The following is a 22,625-nucleotide window of genomic DNA, read 5'->3' as shown; positions in this document are numbered from 1 at the left end:
CTTAACCTGCTGAGCCACCAGGGACCTCCTTACCTGCCCCTGCTTTGTCAACTCATGAGCTCAGGGACATGTCTGGGTGTAAGCCACACCCAAAGTGAGGGAACAACGGGCCCCAAAGCAAGCGGTAAGCATGGATGGATGGCAGAGAGAGGACCAGAACAGGCCTTCCAGCTCCAAGTCCAGACAGGAGCGAGCAGAGACCCCCGGGCTCCAGGCAGGACTTATAAGACACATGGGAAAACATCACTTTTCTGGGTACCATCAGCATCTTCAACTTAGTGGTTGGACATAGGCTAAAGCAAGAAATGGCAAACTCAGGAGGCAGCAGGTTCGGGGCCTGGGGATGGTGTACGCTGCATCTAGGGGTGTGCAGTAGAAACTGGTGAGTGGTGGGCAAGGGGCTGCAAGTGCACCATTAAGGGAATGTAAGAGTTTTAAGAATACCATGTAGTCTCACACTGGAGTGTCTGGAGGACAACCTGATCTGGGTGGGGTGGGGCCCCCAGGGGACCATACTCACTCTGTGCCCAGCTCAGTCACCAACACTGGAGAAAACCACACTGCTGGGGGTGCTCAGGGAGGAGTCTAGGGACAGCAGGAAAGGTTAACAGAAAAGCAAGCAAAAGCAAGCTTGCTAATGTGTAAGCTGACCTGCCAGCTGCCCTGATGGGGTTTTGAGATGATGGAATTCAACAGCCCCGTTCCCATGAGCAAAGCAAGCACCCATCCTTCAGCATCAGTATTTACAGCAACTCAAACTGCACAATGAGCTCAGATTTATGAGCCCTGAACCTGCATAAAACTATTTTGTTTCTGCTAGACAGTGTTGATTAAGAACAATTTCTTTATTCTCCTGGTGGGCGACAAGACAGATGTATTTAATAGCACCTTGAGACATGCTTATTAAAAATACCCTGCTTTCAACTGCTACTCTAGATAAAGACATGTCAACCCCTGAGTTACACTAAGTTCATGGCCTGCTGATGGGGAGGCAGCATGAGGGCCCAGACAGGGGGTCCCAGCCCCAGCTGAACCCTCGGAGAGTAGGGGGTCTTCCCCCAGCCAAGGCCTCAGAGAGGTGGCCTGGTGAGGATGTTCTTAGCCTGAGAAGTCCTTGTGTCCATGTTGGGGCTGCCCCAGCCTAATTCTTTCAAGCAGGTGCCGCAAAGACAGAAAAGCAAATTGGCTTTAAATGAATACACAAGGATCAGGTTGGTTTTAATGAGGTCTTCCCAAGGCAAATGGGAAAGAACTCCCCTCAAGAACACAGTCTGATTTGATTCAGGCCCAGTGATGAGTTAGCAATAAACTCATGGGCTGGAAGGAGGTGTCTATTGTTCACCAAATACTCCATGGAAAAGCCATTCATGGGAATCCTATTCCTCGCCTGGTATTGAGCACATGACTCTTGTCTGCCTAGCGAAATGTGGGAAGTCTGATGGAGCTTCTGGAAAAGATTTTGCTACCAGTTAAGAGAGAAGTGCCTGAAGAGAAAGCCCCCTCAATTTTTAGTTCATCCCTTCCTTCCTTCTTGGGGTGCTGTCATATGAAAGTGTGATGGTTGGAGCTATGGCAGCCACTATGTAACCATGAGAGAAAGGCCAAAAGAATGCAAGATTCAGAACCAGAGCCCAGACATAATTGAGTGTCTGAATCAACCTTGCAACCTCCTACCTGAGATGTTGTGTATTGTGGAATAATGAAATGTCTATTATCCTAGTCATTATTAGTCAGGCATTCCTTTTTTTTATTTTTTTGCTGCACCCATGGCATGTGGAAGTTCCTGGGCCAGGGATCAAACCCTCAGCCCAGCAACAACCAGAGCCACAGCAATAACAAAGGTGGATCCTTAACCTGCTGAGCCACCAGGGAACTCCCTTCAAGGTTCTGTTATCAAGGTTGTGACACTGTCTTGCTATACAAGTGTGTGTCTGAGAGGCTTGGAAGACCCAACACCTGGGGCATCTCCAAGCTCCGACATCTCAAGATTTTAGGACTTTCCAGGCCCCACCCTTCTGTTGCCCAGGATTAAGTCTTGACATCATTGCTCATGCTTGACACCATTCAAGGACATTTCCATTCAAATATACATGATCAGAAATTGGAGACAAAACCCACATTGGATGGATTTGTCACTTATAAGCCTGGTCTGGAAGGGAAAGCAGGACATTTGGTCCCTCCTAGGGTGGGATGTATAATTCTGAATCTCCCATGATGCCTAGCACACAGCAGACACCCAACATGCATCTACCTGCCTGATTAATGACAGGAAGGAACACCTGGAAGGTCTTGCCTAAGCTGAGGCCAGGTGGTTACCTATTTACCTGACCCACAAAACTAGCCCAAGGGATTCAGGGAGGGCAAAAGCCTTACATTCAGACTTTTGAAACTGTCCCCAAGTGAGGTGACAAATGCACAGGCACTGTTCAATCCCAACCATCCATGTCAAAGGTGACTGTGGTCACCCAGGCCTGCACCTCTCAGTCCCGCTCACAGACCCGGAAGCCCCACTCACCAGCTTGCCCAGCTCTGAGCCCTTCAGAAACTCGTCCACTGACGCACCCCTTCTCTTAACATCCGGGGACTCATAGCCATCCTCCTCGTCTGAGTTTGCATACTGCCCGCTGCTCCTCTCCAGGAAAACGCTCCTTTTCTCTAACTTGGAAGAGAAGAGCAGAGGTGTCAGGAAAAGCTGCAGGGGGAGGGAGCTTCCAGGCCCCGCATCTTGTCTTCTGGGCTCCATCCTTTCCTTCGCCTCCTGGGAAGGAAGCTGTGTGAATGGGACTTGGGGCAGGTGACTGGACGCGCTGGCTGGTGGGCATGTCTTCTGATGCTGCCTCTGTTGCCCTCCCCTTGGAGGCTCACCTGGGCCTGGCTCTTTTTAAAAAAAAATTAATTTTTTTGGCCTCCCTCCCAGCAGCATACAGGAATCACATCTAAGCCACAGTTGAGACCTAAGCTGCAGCTGAAGCAATGCCAAATCCTTAACCCACTGTGTGGGGCCACTGATCCCACTGTGCCACATGTGGGAATTCCAGGGCCTGGCTCTTAATGGGATCAATGAACCTTTTCTTGAAAGTGGAAGCTCAGGTGTTTGCTTTCTATCCACACCAGAAAGACGGAGCCAGGTGTGGAGGGAGGGGTAGCTGCCCCAGGCTTTCTGGGGCTCAGTCTCTGGCTCCAGCCCACTCTTGGGGGTCCTATTTGGGGACCCCAGGATGGTGGTGGACGTGGCTGTCACCTGAGAGGGCAGAGAGCACAGGGCCCACCCACCAGCCCCTTCCTGCCCATGGGGCCTGTGCTTTGTGGGAAATCGGGGTGGGGGGGCAAGGAGGGCATGGGGCCAGCTGTGAACATGAGTGTCCTGAAGCATTTCCTCTGGTCAGAGGTCACCCGTGGCTGATTAATTGTTAACAAATTGGGAGATCACGCATAAAGCCTGGCTTTCCAGGTTTTCAGCAGCGCTGAATCAATGGTATTCCCCAGAGGGTGGCCAGGCGATGGCCTGCGTCCCTCAGCTCTGACCTCTAAGGGGTCTGCATCCCTCCTGAAGTTCTTGATCTAGCCTCCAGCCCCCAGGATGCCCAGGAAGTGGGGGAAGGGATCTGCTGGCACTGGCATAGATGTCTCCCCTACATTTCAGAGGAGGCACTGCCAGGGGTCCCTGTCCTGGAGAGACCCCCTCCCCACCCCCACAAGCCTCTTTTAGGAAGATGGATCCCCAAGCTGACCCCCAGGAGGCACCTCTCAGACCCCTAGACACAGACCAGGGCCTGGTTAGTGTATTGTTCACAGCTCGTTTGCTAAGCGAAGTGGGTAGATAACCATTTCCTCTGTTTACCTGGGTCTATATTTATGGAATAAAAACACAGGTTTGTTTCTGTAAGGATCAGGCCTAAAACACTGTGTGAGAACCAGAGACTGGCACTTGCCATCAGCCTCTACACAGATTGAATCATGAGCCACTGCAGCTGCCGACCCTCAACGCCCCCTGAAAGGAGCTCAGGGTGGAGACCAGGAGTCAGGTCCTTTGTGCTCTGGGAAAACTAGCAGAACAGATTTTCAGAGAGTTAGAGATTTTCAGAAGATACTATAAACCCAATTCTTGCATCTCCTCATATCTAGAAAAGCACTAAAATCCTTCATGGTGAGGTCTGCTCCTGGGGACTAACAGAAACATTCTTAAGACTAGCAGCAAACTTCTGTAAAAATGTGTGTTGGGTTGCTAATGCTCTTTACCAAAATCACATATATACTGGCCTTCCCCCTACCTCTCTGGAGCAGTATCTCAGAGCTCTCTGAGATGCTGCCTCCCAGGCTACAGTCCTCATCTTGCCCCCAAAGAAAACTTAACTCTCCACTTTCATTTCGTGCGTATTTTTACGTGGACAAGTCTAGGGGAAACTGGGAGGATAAACATGACATCGTCCCTGCCAAGTCAAGGCAGCTGCCCTGGGGCTGGGTGTTGGGAGCCCTTCTCCCCCAAGGTTCCATCCCAGCTGGGCTGCAGGGAACCAGCGAGGAAACCCCCCAGCCTTACCCTGCTGCTCTCCGCCACCCTCTGCGCGGCCTCCCGGGCCATGGCCTTGGCGACGGAGCTGGAGACCGGGGCGCCCTGCGGCTGCGGGAGGATGCGGCTGGGCGAGGGCGACCGCCGCCCCTGCAGGCCAGGCGGCTCCAGCATGCGGCCGTGGGCCGGGGTGGGCGCCCGACCGTGCTCCCAGGCCTCGTCCGCCTTGGCGTGGGGACCCGGGTGTTCATCTTTGGTTTCGGGGGCTCCGGCACTTGCTGATGGCTTCGGTGTGGGAGCAGTTCTCGGGTGGGGGGTTGGAGGCACCAGGAGGTCGGGGGGAATGGCAGCGACGGCAGAGTCGATGGACTCGCCCTGGGCGGAGAGGGTCCTCACGCTCACGCCCTTGGCTTCCAGGCTGCGCAGCCGCACGAGCTCCACAGCTGTGCCATCTGCAGTCGGGGAGATGATTTCCGCCACCTGCGCACAGAGAAAGCCGGCTCCCGCGCTGCCCGGCCCCAGGGCCTCTAACGCCCCCCTGCGGCCAGGGGTGCGGCCGCCGACGTCCTCCTCACACCGCACTGTGCAGCCTGGAAATCAAGACCCTCTGGGACCAGCTCCCGCCCTGCTGTTGGAGGTTTGGAGGGAAGAGCACACCCCTTCTCCCCTGGCCAGGACCAAGTGAGAAACAGATGCAGGCGCCACAGGGGAATCAGAACACTAGGCTTACCACTGCCAAAGCCTGGCGCACCAAAGGTGCTGGCAGAGGCCCAAAGGGGCTTCCTGTGGCAGTAAAGACTGACCGTGGCCTTTTCTGCAGGGGCAGGGCCTGTCTGGTCGGCTTCTTGAGGGATCAGGGAGTAGAAGGAGGGTCCTGCAGCCCATAGCGGCCACTGTCACAGAGCGAGCTCAAACACTCACATGCACCTGACACATCACCTCCCCGGGCCCTGGAAGCGAACAGGGTGGGGAGGGTTCGGGAACAGACAGAAGCTTGCTCAAGCCCCTGCCCCACCTGCCCCCCCCCAAAAAAAGGGAGCCGTGTCTATTTCGTGTGCTTGGAGGAGGTGGGGCCTGTGATTATGGGCTTTCCCTCGGGGGACATTAAGGACCCTGCAGTGTTAACGAGGCATTTAGATGTGACTGCCATGTCACCAAGACTCACTTTGGTGAAATCCGTTAAGCCCATCGTCTTTTGAGGGGGCCCTGATGCTGTGGGCCTCAAGAAGTGACTTTTGGAGGGAGAAGAACAAAAAAGGTCCAGAGCAGCAGCACAGGCAGGCACGGGGGCATGGGGGGCGGGGGGGGGGGGCAGAGAGCATCTGGAAAGGAGGATGGGGCAAAAAAGGATGGAAGTTCTCGGTGGCCTGTAGCCGGACCCTGGGGTCGCAGTACAGGGGCACTTGTAAGTGCTGGGTGGAGGAGACAGGGACAGTCACCCTTCACTGCGTGGATGGCCAGCAGCACTGGGTGCCAGCACCACCTCAGCAGAAACTCACCCTCTGCCCTTTTGCATACACTCCGTAGCCGGTGACATTGGCTCCATTGGACAGCCCAGTGGCTGTCAGAGGGGGTGGTTTCCAGGAGATCTGGACGGTGCCTGGGGTGGCCCCAGCTTGGACGGTGATGTCTTGTGGGGGGGCTGGAGGACCTGGCGGGGGGCGGGGGGGGAAACAGAGTCAGATGAGTTTTCACAGCACAGCCCATTGGCAGGTGAGCTGATGCCATGCCCAGCTGGTGACATCTAGAAATGTGATTTTTGTCAAAGTCTGGGCAGGGGCAGGGAGGAAGAGAATTCAATGTGTGAAAGCAGAGCAGAAGGAGAACAAAAAGCTGTAGCTCCCGGATGCACTGAGGTGGCCCCTTGGAAAACCCCCCCCCCCCGGCTCACTGGTACTCTGTCCCCAGGCCAGCCTGTGACCCAGCAGCCACAAGATCCCAGCATGTGGCAGAAGAAAGAGAACCCCCAAGCCCTCTCTCTTCTCTTCTGTGCCCCCCTCTCCTCCCTCCGCCTTCCCTCCATCTCTCTCTCTTTTTATAGGACATGAGAGCAGTAAGCAAAACCACAGGTACCTATCTTGCCATTTCGCAGAACTGGGAAGAACTGGAAGCTGGCAAGGGGTGGGTTCTGAGGAAGCCCCGCCCACCTTTGGCTCTGCCAGTGAACTGCCCGCTTCCTTTGCATCTGAGCCAGTTTGAATGGTGCTCACTGTGTCTCCAGAGAGAAAGTCTCAGGCTGCTACTTCAAGCAAGAAGGGGGCAGGGGTCCCATTGCTGGTCATTCCCAGTAGCTTCTGGTGACAGCCCAACCGCCCATCTGCCCTGCAACCCATAGGCAGCTCTCTTTCCTCCAGGTCTGGAAAAGGCACATCTAACTTTTAGGAGGAAGGCATGAGCCTCTTTCTCTGAGACCTTGCTCAGGTCCCAGGGGATTTTTCCGCAGGGCAGCAGAGACTGTTTGCTGAGGATTTTCGACAAGCGGCTCATTCTGTTACTCACCCTGGACACTTCACATCACTTGATCCTTACAACAATCCTGGGGATTCAGGGCACCTTCATTTTGCAAAGGAGGAAATTAAGGTTTAGGGGAAGCTGCTCAGCGGGGCTCACAGCAGCTGCAAAGGCAGATGTGACACCTCCTCCATGGGCTCTCATACGGGCAACTGAACTTCCGACCAACCAGGTTTGGGAGTTAAATTCTACCCGGACAGCCCCTTCAAACATGACAGATGCTCTTCTTTATGCTCAGGGGCAAAGGTCAAGAACTGAAACCAGTCTGGGATCTTGCTGAGCACCCACTTCTACGTTGAAAGCAATCACAGCAGGGGGCTGGGGTTCTGTGGGTGGGGGAAGACTTGCGAAGCCGTGACCTGGCAGCTCCAGCCCATCCTTCCAGGAGGCCCAGAGGACGCCAGGCTGATGTCCATCACATGGGGGCACTTCGTCCAACCACACACCCACTGCTGGAACCAGGTTCAGAGGCTGCCCCTCCCCCACACTCATGACATGACATTTCCACAGTCCAGACGCTCCTCCTTCTGAACAGACCATGAAAACAGTCTGCTATGGCCTGAATGTGTCTCCCCAAACTCGTGTGTTGAAATCCTAACTCCGGAGGTGATGGTATTAGGAAGTGGGGCCTTTGGGAGGTGATTAGTTCATGAATGGGATTTGTGCCCTTATTAAATAGGCCCCACCAAAAATTTAAAGAAAAAAAAAGAAAAAAGAATTCCAGCTGTGTCACAACAGAATCAGTGGCAGCACCAGGACGCAGGTTCGAACCCTTACGCAGTGGGTTAAAGGACCTAGCGCTACTGCAGCTGTGGCGCAGGTGCAACTGTGGCTCAGATCTAATCAATGTGCTTGGGAACTCCGTGTGCTGCAGGGTAGCCAAAAAAAGAAAAAAAAAAAAAAAAAGAGGCCCCAGAGAGCTCCCTTCCACCAGGTGAGGACACAGGGAGAAGATATGTCTATGAACCAGGAAGTGGGCCTCGCCAGATACTGGATCTGCCCAAGCCTTGATCCTGGACTTCCAGCCTCCGAAGCTGTGAGAAATAAATGTCTATTGTTTATAAGCCACTCTGTTGATGGTATTTTGTTCTATCGGCCCAAGCTGAACAAGACAGCCAGGAATTGGGGCTGAGGATCTGCATCTCCTCCTGGTCCAAATTCCTCCCCCCAGCACACCTGCGCAAGCTCTGCAGGAGACTTTCCCGGCTGTCTCGGTGGGCGTGCGCCTCGCCTTGCCTCAGAACCCGTGGCACCCTGGTTTTGGTGTTTCTTGTTTCTTCATCCTCCAGCACGGACCCTAAGACCTCACAGCAGGCATCCACAGGGATTGGAACACACACACACACACACACACACACACACACACACACACACGTGGTGTGTGGGTGTTTCATGCTTCACAGTGATTTAAGGATGTTCCAGGACTGTGTGGGCTGTTTGCAGCTTCCCTTTGCTCCCCCACCCCTCCCCCTGTATGGGTGTCATCCTGGTGTCCCCTCCCTTGGGGAACACCCCTGGACAATGGCTCACCTGCGGGCAACGTGGAGAACTCCACGAAGGCCTCCTTCCTCTCCCTCTGCTCCAGGGGCAGCTGCCAGGGCATCTGGTGAGGCTTGGCCAGGACCTTGACCTTGTAGGCCGTGTCAGGCCTGAGGTTGAAGAGCTGGTACTTGTACCTGGCGGCCTTGACGATGTCCAGCTCCTGCTCATTGAGGAAGATGACGTGGCTGTAGTTGCTGTTGGTGGGCAGCCAGGAGAGCTCGGCAGAGACCTGCGTGATGTGGTCCACTCGCAGGTGGGAGGGGGCCACCACCACGTCCTTGCCCACCAGCAGCGTACACTGCAGCTCATCCGAGGAGCCCCGGCTGGTGACGCACTGCACAGAGACACGGTAGGTACAGGCTGCCAAGTTCAACTTCTCCACGAGTGCCTTGGTCCTGCCGCCCAGCGCCAGGCTCAGGCGTGGCTCCCTGTCCACCAGCACAGTGTAGCTGCTCACGGTCCCCCAGCCCGGGGGCACCACCGGGGGCTCCCAGCCCACAATGACACTTTTGGCGAGTTGTTTGATGAGGGTGATTTTCCGAGGGTAAGGCACAATGTCTTCTCCAATGTCGTCGATGTTCACATCGAGTGTCCCCGCCCCGTTGTCAGTGAGGCCAGAGTCCGCGTGCGTTGGGGAGTGGAGGTCCAGAATGTTCTCTCCCTCCCCACCGAGGCCAGAATGGTTGATGAAATTCTGATCCTGGTCACTCCCCAGTGTGCTTGCCAATCGAGATTCATTGTCCTGGACAAAATCCACAAAGTTGGAGGGCACCAGTCCCCTCTGCCCGTCCAGGAGTTCACCTGTTGGGCACAAGGTCAGTGTTAGGGCCTGACCGTCCCAAGGGGGACCTGAGGTCCTGCAGCGGAGTCTGCATCCCACCCCTACCCCAACCCCTGCCATGGGAAGGTTCAGAAACAACAGGGTCACAGCAGATCCCTCAGCTCTTTACAGGTATCTCTCCAAGGAGTCCCCCTCCCCTGGGCCTGCACCCCCACTACTCACCATCTGCCTCCCCCACCCCCATCACTCTGGCTTTCTCCGCAGCGTCCCCTGCACTGCATTTATTTACCTGCATACATGTCCACAAACCTGCCCCCCCAGCCCCCTCCCCCACCAATTGGGATGATGTTCTGGGAAGGCAGGAACCCTTGCTCCCCACTCCTGGACAGTCCTAGCATGGACAATGGCACACAGTAGGTACTCGTAAGTGTTTGTCCAGAAGATGAGCAACGTGGAAAATATGTGGGTTTGAAGGTGAAAAAAAATTTACACACCTCACTCTAATTTTTTTCCTTTGGACCTGTGGCATATGGAAGTTCCCGGGCTAGGCATCAAATCAGAGCTGCCAGCCTATACCACAGCCACAGCAACGTGGGATCTGAAGCTGCATCTGTGACCAACACCAAAGCTGGTAGCAATGCCAGATCCTTAACCCACTGAGAAAGGCCAGGGATTGAACCCATGTCCTCATGGACAATACATTGGGTTCTTAACCCACTGAGCCACATGAGAACTCCTACTTTTCCCCCTTTTTTCTTTTTTAAGCCCATATCTTACTCTGATTTTTGATTGGGTAATCGCACCTACGGGAATTAAAAGGTGACTTTCTACCCCTAGCAGAGCACCGTCTCCATCTTTGCGAAATTCCTGATATATGTCCATTTGGTGTGAAACAGAGATGATCAGTTTGGTGCCAGAACCACCTGTGGGCTACATGGCCAAAAAATGCCACCAAACTGCTCTGAGCAGTCACAGTGGAGGCTGGGGGCCCCCTTTTGATTTCATGAAATGGTCTAATTCCTGTGTGTCCTCTTTATTCATTGGGCTTGAAAGCCTGCTCACAGAAGATGCCTGAAAAACTGGGAAGTATTCTGAGAGGCTTCAAAGATTATGTACGGGGTTTGTGTAATCCCTCAGCACCAGCAGGAAAGGACAGTTCCCCCCTATTCATGGCAGGTGACTGCAGAGATAGGCCTTGACGGGGGGTGGGGGGGTGGGGTGTCCAGCGTCCCAGGAGACTGGGAAGTGCAGAAGGAACAGTTGGGTCTGCTCCCGGTAGACTCCTGCCTCAGGGGATGTGTGACAGGCTCAGCAGAGGGATGCTGACCATTGGATCAATCCTGATTCTCAGGAAACCAGTGAAGGTCCAGTTCTGCTCCTGTCCCCACCTGGACGGCGGTGGGTCTTGGGAGGTCAGTCCTTGCCTTGAAGTTGTTCTAAAACATAACCTGAGGAGTTCCCATTGTGGCTCAGCAAGTTAAGAACCCAACATGAGGATGCGGGTTCGATCCCTGGCCTCACGCAGTGGGTGAAGGATCTGGCATTGCCGTGAGCTGTGGTGTAGGTTGAAGATGTCGCTTGGATCTCGTGTGGCTGTGGTGTAGGCCGGCAGCTGGAGTTCCCATTGGACCCCTAGTTTGGGAACTTCCACATGCCGCAGATGCACTAAAAAGAAAAAAATATGTTTGTTAAAAATCAATTTGTTTCCAGCTGACTTTTAGAGGTAATGATCATTGTTTCATATCTCAAAAGTATTGCATTTAGAAATCAGTTGTGTGATAATGCCTTGGTATATCTGTCTTTTCTCAAGTTGTTGTTTTTTTGTTTGTTTTTTCTTTATAGCTCAGCTTTTATTCCTTCATGTTCAGGCTTTCTTCCCAGAAATCTCTTTAGACCTAGCCAATCTTCTACTTGTAATTAACCAATTATCACTACTTCTTTCTCATGTATTTTAAAATAGCCAGTAATCTATGCTTTAATAAAATTTTTCTTTGGTGTAACAGGGGAAAAAGGTTAACAACAGGGGCTGAAGATCAATGGGCTGAAGATCAATCACCTACAATGGGCCTGGCCCGGGTCCTGGCACGGAGGAGGTCACTTGAGGGTCCCCTGGGGTGCTGGGCAGTGACATGTACTGGGAGGAGAGACCCTGGTCCCTCGACCCCACGTGTTTACAGGAGCGGACATGAATGGGAGAGGGTACCCCACCCTGCAACCCCCAGTGTCAGAGGGCCACTTGGGATTACAAACAGGAAACCCTCCTCGGCCCCCCAAAGGGGAGCACCTGTCAACTGCAGAGGGCAGGAGGGTCAGAGGCTGGGGCACCCGGAGGTAATGGGGACCCCGCCCTGGAGGGCCGTGTGCGCGCACCGCCCACCGCGCTCGCCCAGACCTTCATAGAAGCCGTCCTCATCCATGTCCCCGTAGACATAGAGGTACTTCCCCGCCGTGAGGGGCAGCTCAGCCTCTGGGTTCTCATTCGGCCCGTCGAAGGGGTTGTAACTAGAGGGAGGAACAAAACTCACTCAGCGGACACCGGAGATGGATGGAGACTGAGCCCCTCCCCCTGTCCCTGGTTGAGTGTGGAGCCCTTTATCTGCTGTTCCCAGGACATTTTAGACCCACACCACGATGGTTCCCTGCTAGAGTCCTCTGTGCACCGAAAACTCAGGCCGTCCATGGCTGCATCATGCAGATTTAGAACTAAAAGATAATTCTAGAACCACCGTTGTACACTCAGAGTCCTTTGAAACAGATTATTTGACTCCAAATCATAGTTTTAAATACCCAAATCAATAAGCTAATTAAAAATAATTAACCGTAATTAAAAAATAATTAACCCGGGGAGTTCCCTTTGTGGTTCGGCAGAAAAGAATCCAACTAGTATCCATGAGGACTTGGCCTCCACATGGGTGTTGATTCTCTGAATTAGAACAACAGTTAATGTGTTTCTTTTTCTTTCTATGACTTACCACACCCGACTTTATATTTGGATTTTGGAGGAAAGGATGAGCTGAATTAGAATAAACCCCAACCAGACTTCCCATTGTGGTTCAGCAGTAACGAACTCAACTAGTATCCAAGATGATGTGGGTTTTATCTCTGGCCTTGCTCAGTTGTTTAAGGATCTGGCGTCTCCATGAGCTGTGGTGTAGGTCCACAGAAGCGGCTCGGATCCCATGTTGCTGTGGCTGTGGTGTAGGCTGGCAGCTTTAGCTCCAGTTCGACCCCTACCCCGGGAACTTCCATATGCCATGAGTGCAGCCCTAAAAATTAAAAAAAAAATTTAACCCTGGAACATTTCAGTATATTTTATCAAGAGAAAGTAGGATCATGTGACATACACTATTTAGTCATCTGCTTGTTTTTATACTTTCCACTATGGCAGGATTATCCTTCCACCTCATAAAATACTAACCTGTCCTTTTCAATGGTTGCATTATATTCTACTGAAGAAATTAACTTTTTTTATTTCACTCATTTCCTGTATTGGGCATTGATATGGCTTCTCACTTTTGGCTGATAAAATCAGTGCTGCATCAAATAGTCTCATCAACATATCTTTGCACACTTTCTTCCTAAAGATAAATCCCTAGAGAGTCTATTTACTCAAGGCAGTGCATATTTTTAAGGTCTTGGGTTCATACAGCCAAAACATCCTGGAAAATGGATGCATGTTTTATCTCCCCCACCTCCACCAAGAGTGTATAACGCCCTACCTTCTCAAGTCCTCCAAACAGTGGAATGAACATTTTTTAAAAGTCATGTCCAACTTGCAAATAAAACATGTATGAGGAGTTTCTGTCATGGCTCAGTGGTAGTGAACCCAACTGGTATCCATGAGGACTCGGGTTCCATCCCTGGCCTCACTCAGTTGGTTAAGGATCTGGCACTGCCATGAGCTGTGGTGTAGGTTGCAGACGCCGCAGAGATCCCTAGTTGCTATGGCTGTGGTGTAAGCCAGGCAGCTGTAGCTCCAATTCGATCCCTAGCCTGAGAACTTCCATATGCCTCAGGTGTGGCCCTAAGAAGCAAAAAAAAGTGTGAGATGAATTTTTGATTTTCTAATTAAAAGTTTCAGTAATTTAAAATAACAGGAAAGGCCTCAACTGGAAAATAAAACTGACATTACTGATTGTGGGAGATGATGTGTCAACAAAAAGAACAGCGTGTCACTCACTGTCCTGTTACACAAAGAGTGAAGCTGAAGCCCTCACGACAGCGTGCCCTGCAGGGAATTCCGGGTGGAGAAAACATGAGGTGAATCCTTGGATAAGATGCACATCTAAGCAAGAATTTCAATGACCCCAAATTCTTGCCTCTTCCCCTACACAGAAAAGCACTAAAATCACTAACTTGAGAAATGTGTTCTTTATGATTAAATTTTTTTTTTTTTCTTTTTAGAGCTACGCCTGTAGCACATGCAAGTTCCCAGGCTAGGGGCTGAATGGAGCTGCAGCTGCCAGCCTATCCACAGCCACAGCAAGGTGGGATCCTCAAGCCACTGAGTGAGGCCAGGGATAGAACTGGCATCCTCATGGATACTAGTCACTTTGTTACCACTGAGCCACTATGGGAACTCCAGGAGTAATTTTTAATGCTTGACTGCATGTATTTCCCAGCCCTCAAATTCATTTATGTTCTGCTCCTCTTCTGCCTCTTCAGAGCAGTTCACTCAGAGCTACAGGGGGTGGGGGGAATATCCCCCAAGCCAGAGTCCTCTGTAAGTTCCCTAAATAGAACATGACTCACAGGTTTTATGTTGTGCATTTTTCTTCAGTCCACAATAGCCGTGCCCCATGAACTGATAACAACTAGGTGACAATGAGTCATAGGCCAATAGCACCGTGAGTTACCAGCACTTTTCTCTACGTGTTTTATTTGATCCCCATTAAGCTCAGTAAGGAAAGCAGGAAAGACATCAGGACTCCCAATTTTTATGGCCAACCAAAGTGCACTGACTTGTCCCAGGTCACAAGCTCACTGAGCAGTCGGGCGGGACCAAAATGAAGGCCCCCTGGACCTCGTTCTGGGAGGGTCCAACCACACAGGACGCTTTGTCTCTCACTGTCCCAGTCCAGAGGTTCCAGGAATGTCACCCGGACACTGACGGTTTTACTAACTCAGTAACTGCCAGGGCCATTTGCATCAGGAAGGGACCCAAGGGGGCGGACTGAAGCAGAAACTTGTCCTGGCAGAGGGAAAGGCCAGTGCAAAGGCTCAGGGGCAGGGAGCAGGGTGCCTTCAGGGAGCAGAGAGGCTAGCCAGCTGGAGAAAGATGGGTAAAAATAGGAGGTTGGGGGATTGGCCAGACCAGTGTGGATTTAATCTCTAACGAGTATCAGGAAGGAGTTTAAGTAGGGAGTGGTGGGATCACCTTTACATTTCACAAAGGGGTCTCTCTGGGGCTGTGTGAAGGGGAGGGGGCTGGGAGTGGGGAACGACGGGGGAGGATGGGGGAATGGCGGGGGGTGGGAGGCAGCTAGCAGATGCATTAGAGCTGGACAAGGGAGTGGCTTCAGGGGCGATGCGGGGGGTGCTGGGTATGAGGGTGGGGGAACAGAGTCCTGGAGGACTCAAAGCATCCTGAGCTCAGGATACGCAGATGCGGATAGGATTACCCAGCAGGGGTCAGCGGGATGCATGGAGGCTGGAGGCCTCTGACTAGGCGCAGAGAGCTTGCACGTACGTGTGGCTGGAGACAGAATGCAGATGAGGAGGTCACCCAAGGGGGCGGGATGGAGCGAGGGGACAGGGGACTGCGGCACAGATTCATTTCACTCTTAGGAAGACAGGTCTCAGCTGGTGAAAAGAGGGTAGAAGATGTTGGAAGAGGCCAAGGGTGGGAAGAAAACTGTGGGCGATAAGGACTTGCGTGGAAGACGGAGTAAATGACCATGAGGTGGATGGATACACAAAGCATGTTCTCTGAGTCCTGTGCTGTTATTTGAGTATGAAAGAGAACTGAGATGCTGCGGGGCCTGAGCCTTAGGGCCTCTGTGCAGACTGGGAGGAACCATGGCAACCGAAAGCTCAGGGGTTGTTTGGGGCTGGGAACCAAGAGGATGGGCCTGAAGCCCACGAGGGCTGGGGGTGCTGGCGAAAGGATGGATGTGTTCTCAACTTGACAGTGGGAATGGTGGCAGGCACTGCGAATTGCACGCTGTAAACAGGGGAGAGGGGGTTTGTAAGGTATGGGACGTATTTCAGTAAAGCCTTTTTTTTTTTTTTTTAAAGGATGTGTGGAGTTCCCTCGTGGCTCAGCAGGTTAAGGATCTGGCTTTGTCACTGCTGTGGCTCAGGTTACTGGTGTGGCACGGGTTCTATCCCTGGCAGGAGAATTTACATATGCTCCGGGTGTAGCCAAAAATAAATAAATAAATAAAAAGAAAATAATTTTTTAAAAAAAGGATGTGGGAAGCCTGTGTCTGCTGCCTGCTGGACTTTCATCAGGAGTTCCCCCCGGAGCCTCAGTGAGGGTCGTCTAGCTGTTGGGGGTGGGGAGGTGGGGGGAGCCTGGGCTGAGGAGGCAGCATCCTGAGCAGAGAGGGGAGGAGAAAAGTTTGGGGGCTGCCACGTGGAACAAGGCTTCTCCTGTTTCAAGCCTGGGGAAACTTCCAAGCAGGTTGCTGAATAAAGACAGTGATTAGTCCCAGGGGGAAACACCCGGCAACTTGCCTTTCCTGGGAGCCACTCCTCTGGGGGAACCAAAGGGTATTTAGGGAACTCCGAGGTGCACACTCTCTCTGGAACTTTTCTCTGTGCTATTCACAACGCGGTTCGATTTGTTTGGGGGTGGGGTAGGCGGTAAAAACACAGGCATAAAACCATCACCAGGAAAATGCAGAGGGCACCAACAGAGGACGGAGAGGGAGATCACGGAGCACCCTGGCGGGAGCTGGCAACTGCAATGCAGAAAATAAATTGGTTGGCCTGTCTTGCCTTCTCTGGTTTCTGTGAATCCAGTCTATGGGTACCTGAACTCTTGGACACCTTTCCCAGAATAAGACCTCTCCTTCCCAGGAAAGCTGAGGGAGGGTGAGCCCCGCAGTGGGTGGCCAAGGTACGTGGCACAGAGCAGCCTCAAGAGACTGGGCTCAGGGCTGGGAAGGTGCAACTGGCAAGGGAAACACACATGGAAGCCAGCTCCCCATCTCTGCGATGGCCCCAACTTCCAAGCTCACATGGAGGGCTCTGTCTGAACAGCTGTGATTACCACTTTTCCACACTCAGAAAGAACCACTGACCCATCAGACACTGGGTAGGGCTAGGCCCTCCTTCCCTGGCTAGACTGCTGTCCTCAAAGCCCTCCCCAGAGCTGTGGCAATGTTCCCATGGACCCTGTGAAGGATGCTAGTCGGGGCAGCCAGCATTCAGATGGGGGGGTGGGTGGTCCTCAGGGGCTGGCTGGCTTCCTCAACAAGGGTCCCGAGCCCAGGGCAGCTACTCCACGTGCTTTTATCAGCTGAATGTCAGAGGTGGGATTGCATTGATGAAATTAGTGGATTACTCATCAGCAAAAAATAATCCACCAATCGGCAGAATAGTTATTAGAAATGATTCTCATTGGAGAAAGCAAAAGGCACTGAAAATATATGGATCGGCTAAAATTAAGGTGCCCACCCCCCACCCACCCCAGCCACCTCTGCATAAACAGTTTAGGATCTAATGAGATCTCATTAGATCCTAAACTGTTCACAGCTCTTGAGGTTTGATTTCTAAACAGTTCTGTGCACAGCCTGGTAAAGGGGATTCTGGTTGCCAGGATGCCAACTTAGAGGGCAGTGGTGTCCGCCTGCAAAACACCACCCTGCGTGCCCCAGCCACCTTGTGTCGCTGGAGCATCTTGAGGGACAACAGGCTGGGTCTTCACAGAGTGTAAAGCACAGGATGTGTGAATGTTGTGTGCCTGCTTTTTGTGACTGATTCATCAGCGTCTGTATACGTGGCAGACTTTGGGCGGAGACTTGATTCATTCTCACAGGCATGGAAGTTGGGGGAAGGCTAATCATCACCCATCTCAAAGTTTTTTGGTGGTTGCAGGGAGCCAAGAAGATACAAGAAGCCGAGGAAGGGAGCTTGCCTGAACGGTACAATTCCGAGGGCAGTCTCCTAGTCAGAAAAAGAGGCCTGCCTGAACGGTGCAGTTCCGAGGACAAGCTCCTAATCAGGAAAAGGGGCCTGTCTGAACGGTGCAATTCCGAGGGCAGGTTCCAGAAGACAGTAAGGCTCGCCTGCTGACATAGGTGGAAAACTAAATTTCCCAGGAAATAATTTCCATTTTGTGTTGCTGAGTGGGGATTGTTTCATGGATAACTTAATCTTTTCTGTTATTCACTTGCTATTCAGTTTTTCTCAGTCTTTCCTGATTATTTACTTATTATTCTTATTTCCCATTCTTATTGTCCTGTGGTGATTTGTGACTTAACAAAATTACAACAATAGTATAATAAAAATTTCATCCTGAAGGACTTTTCCCCTATTTAAATCCAACTTAGTTAAAACATAGTGTTTATCTATTAACTAGTTATATAGTAAACTTTAGAGTTTGGATTTTAATGAGGTCCATAGAAGTTAGCCATATATTATCCAAAAAACCTAGCTGTGAGTTTTGTCTTTGATTTTAAAAGCTTTTAAGTGATAGCTAGTTTAGTTAAGTTGGTTTATATTTACTTACACTATCTCCCTGCCATAACTCTTTGAAGATAAGCACCAGTCTACAAACAAGATTTGTGAATGCCAAATTCTTGTGTCTGTGAACTCTTCAAATTGTAAAGACTGGCTGGTCATGGAATGATTTGTACTGTCTCCTCCTTTCCACACGATGAATTGTACCTAATTGCCCTTAAATTGTACTCCCTAAGTTTAGTTAAGATAGAGATCTTAAAACATGATCTATTGTACCTAACTGCCCCTAAATTGTACCAAGTTTAGTTAAAACAAAGATCTTAAAACATGATGTATAGCTGCTATACCACATAATAGTTAACGAATGTACTTTTAACACTGTGATGTAATCTGTAGCAAAAAGCTGTCTATATAATCAACCACTTATGCCAATAAAATCTGAGCAGTCCAGCGTCCTGAAAGAAGGGACAAAGAGGCTGTCTCCGTAATTGTACATTCGCTGACGCCGCATCCCTCTCCGATCGGGAAGTGCACACTCCCTGGCTGCTGGAGCTGGCCTCCGACAGGTGGTGACCACAAGGAGGGTGGTGTGTGGCCAGACGGGCCCCCGTTAACTGTCAGAGGACACAGACACACGGGTCCTGCCAGAAGAGATCAGCTCGCGGCTGTACCGGCTGCGTGGTCTGGCCCAGGCACTGGGCAGAGAGTGAGGATGCTGGAAAAGCACCAAGCAGCAGGTTCTGGAAAAGGGTGGCCCGCTTTCAGTTTCAGCTTGCTGCTTGATGTGGGGTGAATTGGGTCCCCCAAAGAAATGTTCATGTCCTAATTCCTGACCCCTGTGGAGGTGACCTTGTTTCCAAATAGGGTCTTTCAAGTGTGATCAAGTTGAGATGGTGTCATACTTGACTTGAGGTGGACCCTAATCCAAGGATAGGGATCCTTATAAAAAGGAGAGGGATTGATTTCCTACTGTGGCACAGTGGCTTAAGGATCTGGCATTGGCACAGCTGTAGCATAGGTCAAAGCTGCAGCTCGGATTTGATCCCTGGGCTGGGAACTTCCATATGCCACGGGGGCAGCCTTAACCTTAACATGCTGAGCAAGGCCAGGGAGCAAACCTGCATCCTCATGGATACTAGTCAGGTTCACAACAGGAACTCCTAAAAATTTTTTAATTCTTTATTTTTTTTATTTTTTTTATTTTTTTTGGCTGTGCTGTGCTGTGGCTTGATGTGAGATCTCGGTTCCCAGACCAGGGATTGAACCCCAGGCCACAGGGGTGAAAGCGCTGAATTCTAACCATCAGGCCACCAGGGAACTCCCATCATTTTTAAATTTTGGGGTGGTGATGGTGGATTTCTGTTGTTTTAAGCCACCTGGTTGTGGTAGTTTTTCACGGCGGCCGTGGGAAACTAACACACTATCCAAACTCATTCTATCAAAACAAATGTTTGCCATCCTCCAAAGCCTGGCAGAGCTTCCCACCTTCTCTTGGTGCCCAGGAAGGGACCCCTCGGCTCACGATGCATTCCCACACCCATCACCTCACCTGCCCTGGGGGCTCCCACACTCATGGGTCTTCAGAGGGTGCAGAGAGGTCAGTACTCTTACCTATAGCGGGCAACACACAAGTGGACCTTCCCAGAGTATCTCTGCTTGGAGGTATTGGAATTCCGTTCATTATCCATCTATTAAAGACACAAGGGATCTCCAGGTTATTGAAGCTGTAGACTTCACGTATCATGCTGAAAACACACAGGAACTCCCTTCCATGGTCCCCATGGGCTTTTCAGCCTCAGATGGCAGACCCCTCATAAGACGCTACCACATCTTCATTCTCTGTCTTGGGCATGACCCAGAGTCGGGGGCAGGTCCCTCATTTGGGCTCCTTGGCCCTACAGAAGATATTATTAAAGAACTCATCTCCCAAAATACTGTATGATACCATTTATATGTGGAACCTTAACAATAATACAAATGAATGTATGTATATACAAAACAGAAACAGACTCACAGACAGAGAAAACAAACTTCTGGTTTCCAAAGGGGGAGGGATGAGAGAGGGATAAATTAGTGATGTGGGATTAATAGATACACACTACTCTCACAAAAGAGATAAGAAACAAGGATCTATTGTACGGCACAGGGAATCATAGCCATTACCTTGTAGTAATCTATAATCGAGTATCATCTACAAAAATACTGAATCACTATGCTCTACACCTGAAACTAATAAAATATTGTAAATCAACTATATGTTAATTTAAACAAACAAAAGCTACTTTAAAAAAAAGACCTCATCTCCCCACACCCAGATTGGACTCAAATGAGGTGAGGACCTCGCCACCACTCCATGTAATTTAAGGCCTGAGACGGTCACTGTCCCAGACCCTGCTAGGCTCCTTGGAGGACAAAGTTAGGCAATGATTTGTGCCCTCAGCTTGCAAGGGCTCAGCACAGAGCTGGGAGGGCTCACATGTGGATGGTAGCCAGTGCTCCTGGGGAATCCTGCATGGAAATGACACCAGCTTCTTCCTCATGATCCTCCCAACCCTGCTCCTCTTTGCTGACCTGAGTCTGCAGAGCATGAAGACGCTGCCTACAGATGTTTCCTTACACCTGCTACAACCATCTTGGGGTCAGGGGAGGGGAGGAGAGGGCACTGGGCATTTTTTTTCTCCCAGGACAGGGGAGGAGTGACCTTGAGCCTTTGTGTGCATCCCCCTCCCAGAGGAAGGCCAGGACTCCAGACCGGTCCCTCCTCCTAACACACCCCCAAACTCCGTGGAAGTCAGACACCTCACTTCCCTTCTTAGGGCCTTTCAGTGGCTTCCCCCTGGACTTGGACAAAAAATCAGGAGCTTCCATGTGGCCTCAATTCACCTCCTCATCTCCCAGCTCATCTCCAGTCTAAGTGGTTTCCCTGGGTCCCTTTTCTCATGAATGGCCCCTGGCTATTCTGAGGAGGGATGCCCTCTGCCTCATCCTTCTGGTTCATGACACTAACTGTTACCTGACTTTTAGGTGTTGACCTGTTTGTGGTCATTCTGCCCCATAAAAGCAGGGCCCCCCTGTCTGTGCATGCAGGGCCCTCACACCCCAGCACAAGGTCATGGAAAATGGGTAAATGGGAGCAAAGGGATGAGAGCAGGAGAAGGAGGAAGAGGAGGGAGACACGGAAGAAAGAGTAGGAGGGAGGGCTGCCAACATCCACGGCCTGCTTCACAGTGCAGCCAGCCAGCTGCCTCCAACAGGGCGGGACTCACGTCTGATTCAAATCTGCATCTTGGGCCACCAGATCTTGACAGAAAGGTGGGCTTGACGGACAGAGACTCCGGCTTGTCACCCGGGAGTGGGAGGGGCCGGATATATTCACCAATCACAGCTCGGCTTCCAATGGAGCTTTCCTGACCTGGACAGGATATTGGAGCAATTTGAAGAAAAACACAGAGGAAGTCATAAAAGCATGGTGGACGTTTGCCTTCCCCCTGTATCTTTCCAGAGCTTTGGCATCAGCCTTTGACTTTCACTTCGGGATCCACCCATCCCCCATGATTAATCTACATAGAAAGGTCTGACCCCATCCCCCACCCTGCTCTGGACCGTCCTTCTGGCAGAGTCCACTTCTGTTGGGTGAAGATGGGGGTGCTGCCCACGAGATGGGAAAGATCAGTCAGAGAGAACTTAGTGGAGTCATGGGCAAAGAAGCTCTCCTTTTTCCTGGGCTTAAAATTGAGAGGAAATGAAAAATGATACAAAAGAACTTATTCACAAAACGGAAACAGTCTCAAAGATTTTGGAACCAAAATATGGTTACTGAAGGGGAAACATGGGTAGTGGGCAGGGAGGGATTGGGAGGTTGGGATTGGCATATACACACTACTATATATGGAAAATCAATCAGTAACAAGGACCTACTCTATAGCTTAGGGAAATCTATTCAATACAATGTGATAGCCTATATGGGGAAAGAATCTGAAAAAGAATGGAGGTATATGTATATGCATGGCTGATTCATTTGGCTGTACACCTGAAACTAACACAACATTGTAAGTAAGCTAACACTCCAATAACATTTATTTTTTTAAATTGTTGGAGTTCTCATCGTGGCACAGCAGAAACGAATCTGACTAGGAACGATGAGGTTGTGGGTTCGATCCCTGGCCTCACTCAGTGGGTTAAGGATCTGGTGTTGCCGTGAGGTGTGGTGTAGGCTGCAGATGCAGCTCAGATCCTGTGTTGCTGTGGCTGTGGTGCAGGCTGGGAACCTCCATATGCCTCGGGTGAGGCCCTAAAAAGCAAAAAAAGAAAAGAAAAAAAGAAAAATTGTCAAAAATTGTTTTAAATTGAGAGGAGATGAGACTCAGTGATACTTCAGCCACACTGCCACACTGAGAATGGAGCTTGGTCATAGAAAGAGGAGCTGTAAAAGTGGGAGGAACCAAGTCCAGGTGGCATGGCTGGAGCCCCTGATTTCAGCTGTACCTGAAGCTAAACCTGCTGGCTCTGCATCTACTCTACATGAAAAATAAATCCCTTTTTACTCACTTTGGTTTCGGTCAGCTGTGCTGTCACTTATGTCTGAAAGATTCCTGACGTATACACAAAGTGACCAAATGGCCAGGCTTGGAGATACTTGTGACAAGAGACTCA

At 51.0% G+C, this 22,625-nt stretch overlaps 1 protein-coding gene across 5 annotated transcripts in view; it reads right to left on the bottom strand.

Moving 5' to 3' along the window:
• The window catches only part of RIMBP2 (RIMS binding protein 2), a 287,571-nt gene that overhangs the window by 23,619 nt on the left and 241,327 nt on the right, over positions 1–22,625 (bottom strand). For all 5 annotated transcript variants that reach the window (XM_047761597.1, XM_047761601.1, XM_047761596.1 and 2 more), the window contains exons 8-14: positions 21,239–21,384; positions 19,584–19,660; positions 11,737–11,846; positions 8,552–9,364; positions 6,010–6,161; positions 4,541–4,990; positions 2,516–2,659 (exon numbers count right to left, since the gene is read on the bottom strand). In XM_047761597.1, coding sequence (XP_047617553.1) covers positions 2,516–2,659; positions 4,541–4,990; positions 6,010–6,161; positions 8,552–9,364; positions 11,737–11,846; positions 19,584–19,660; positions 21,239–21,384 — 1,892 coding nt within the window. The remainder of the gene's footprint in view (positions 1–2,515; positions 2,660–4,540; positions 4,991–6,009; positions 6,162–8,551; positions 9,365–11,736; positions 11,847–19,583; positions 19,661–21,238; positions 21,385–22,625) is intronic.

This window comes from Phacochoerus africanus, chromosome 15 (genome assembly GCF_016906955.1).
Source record: "Phacochoerus africanus isolate WHEZ1 chromosome 15, ROS_Pafr_v1, whole genome shotgun sequence".
Lineage (NCBI taxonomy): Eukaryota > Metazoa > Chordata > Mammalia > Artiodactyla > Suidae > Phacochoerus > Phacochoerus africanus.
The sequence above is the reverse complement of the archived record's forward strand: the minus strand, read 5'-3'. Positions and strand labels throughout refer to the sequence as shown.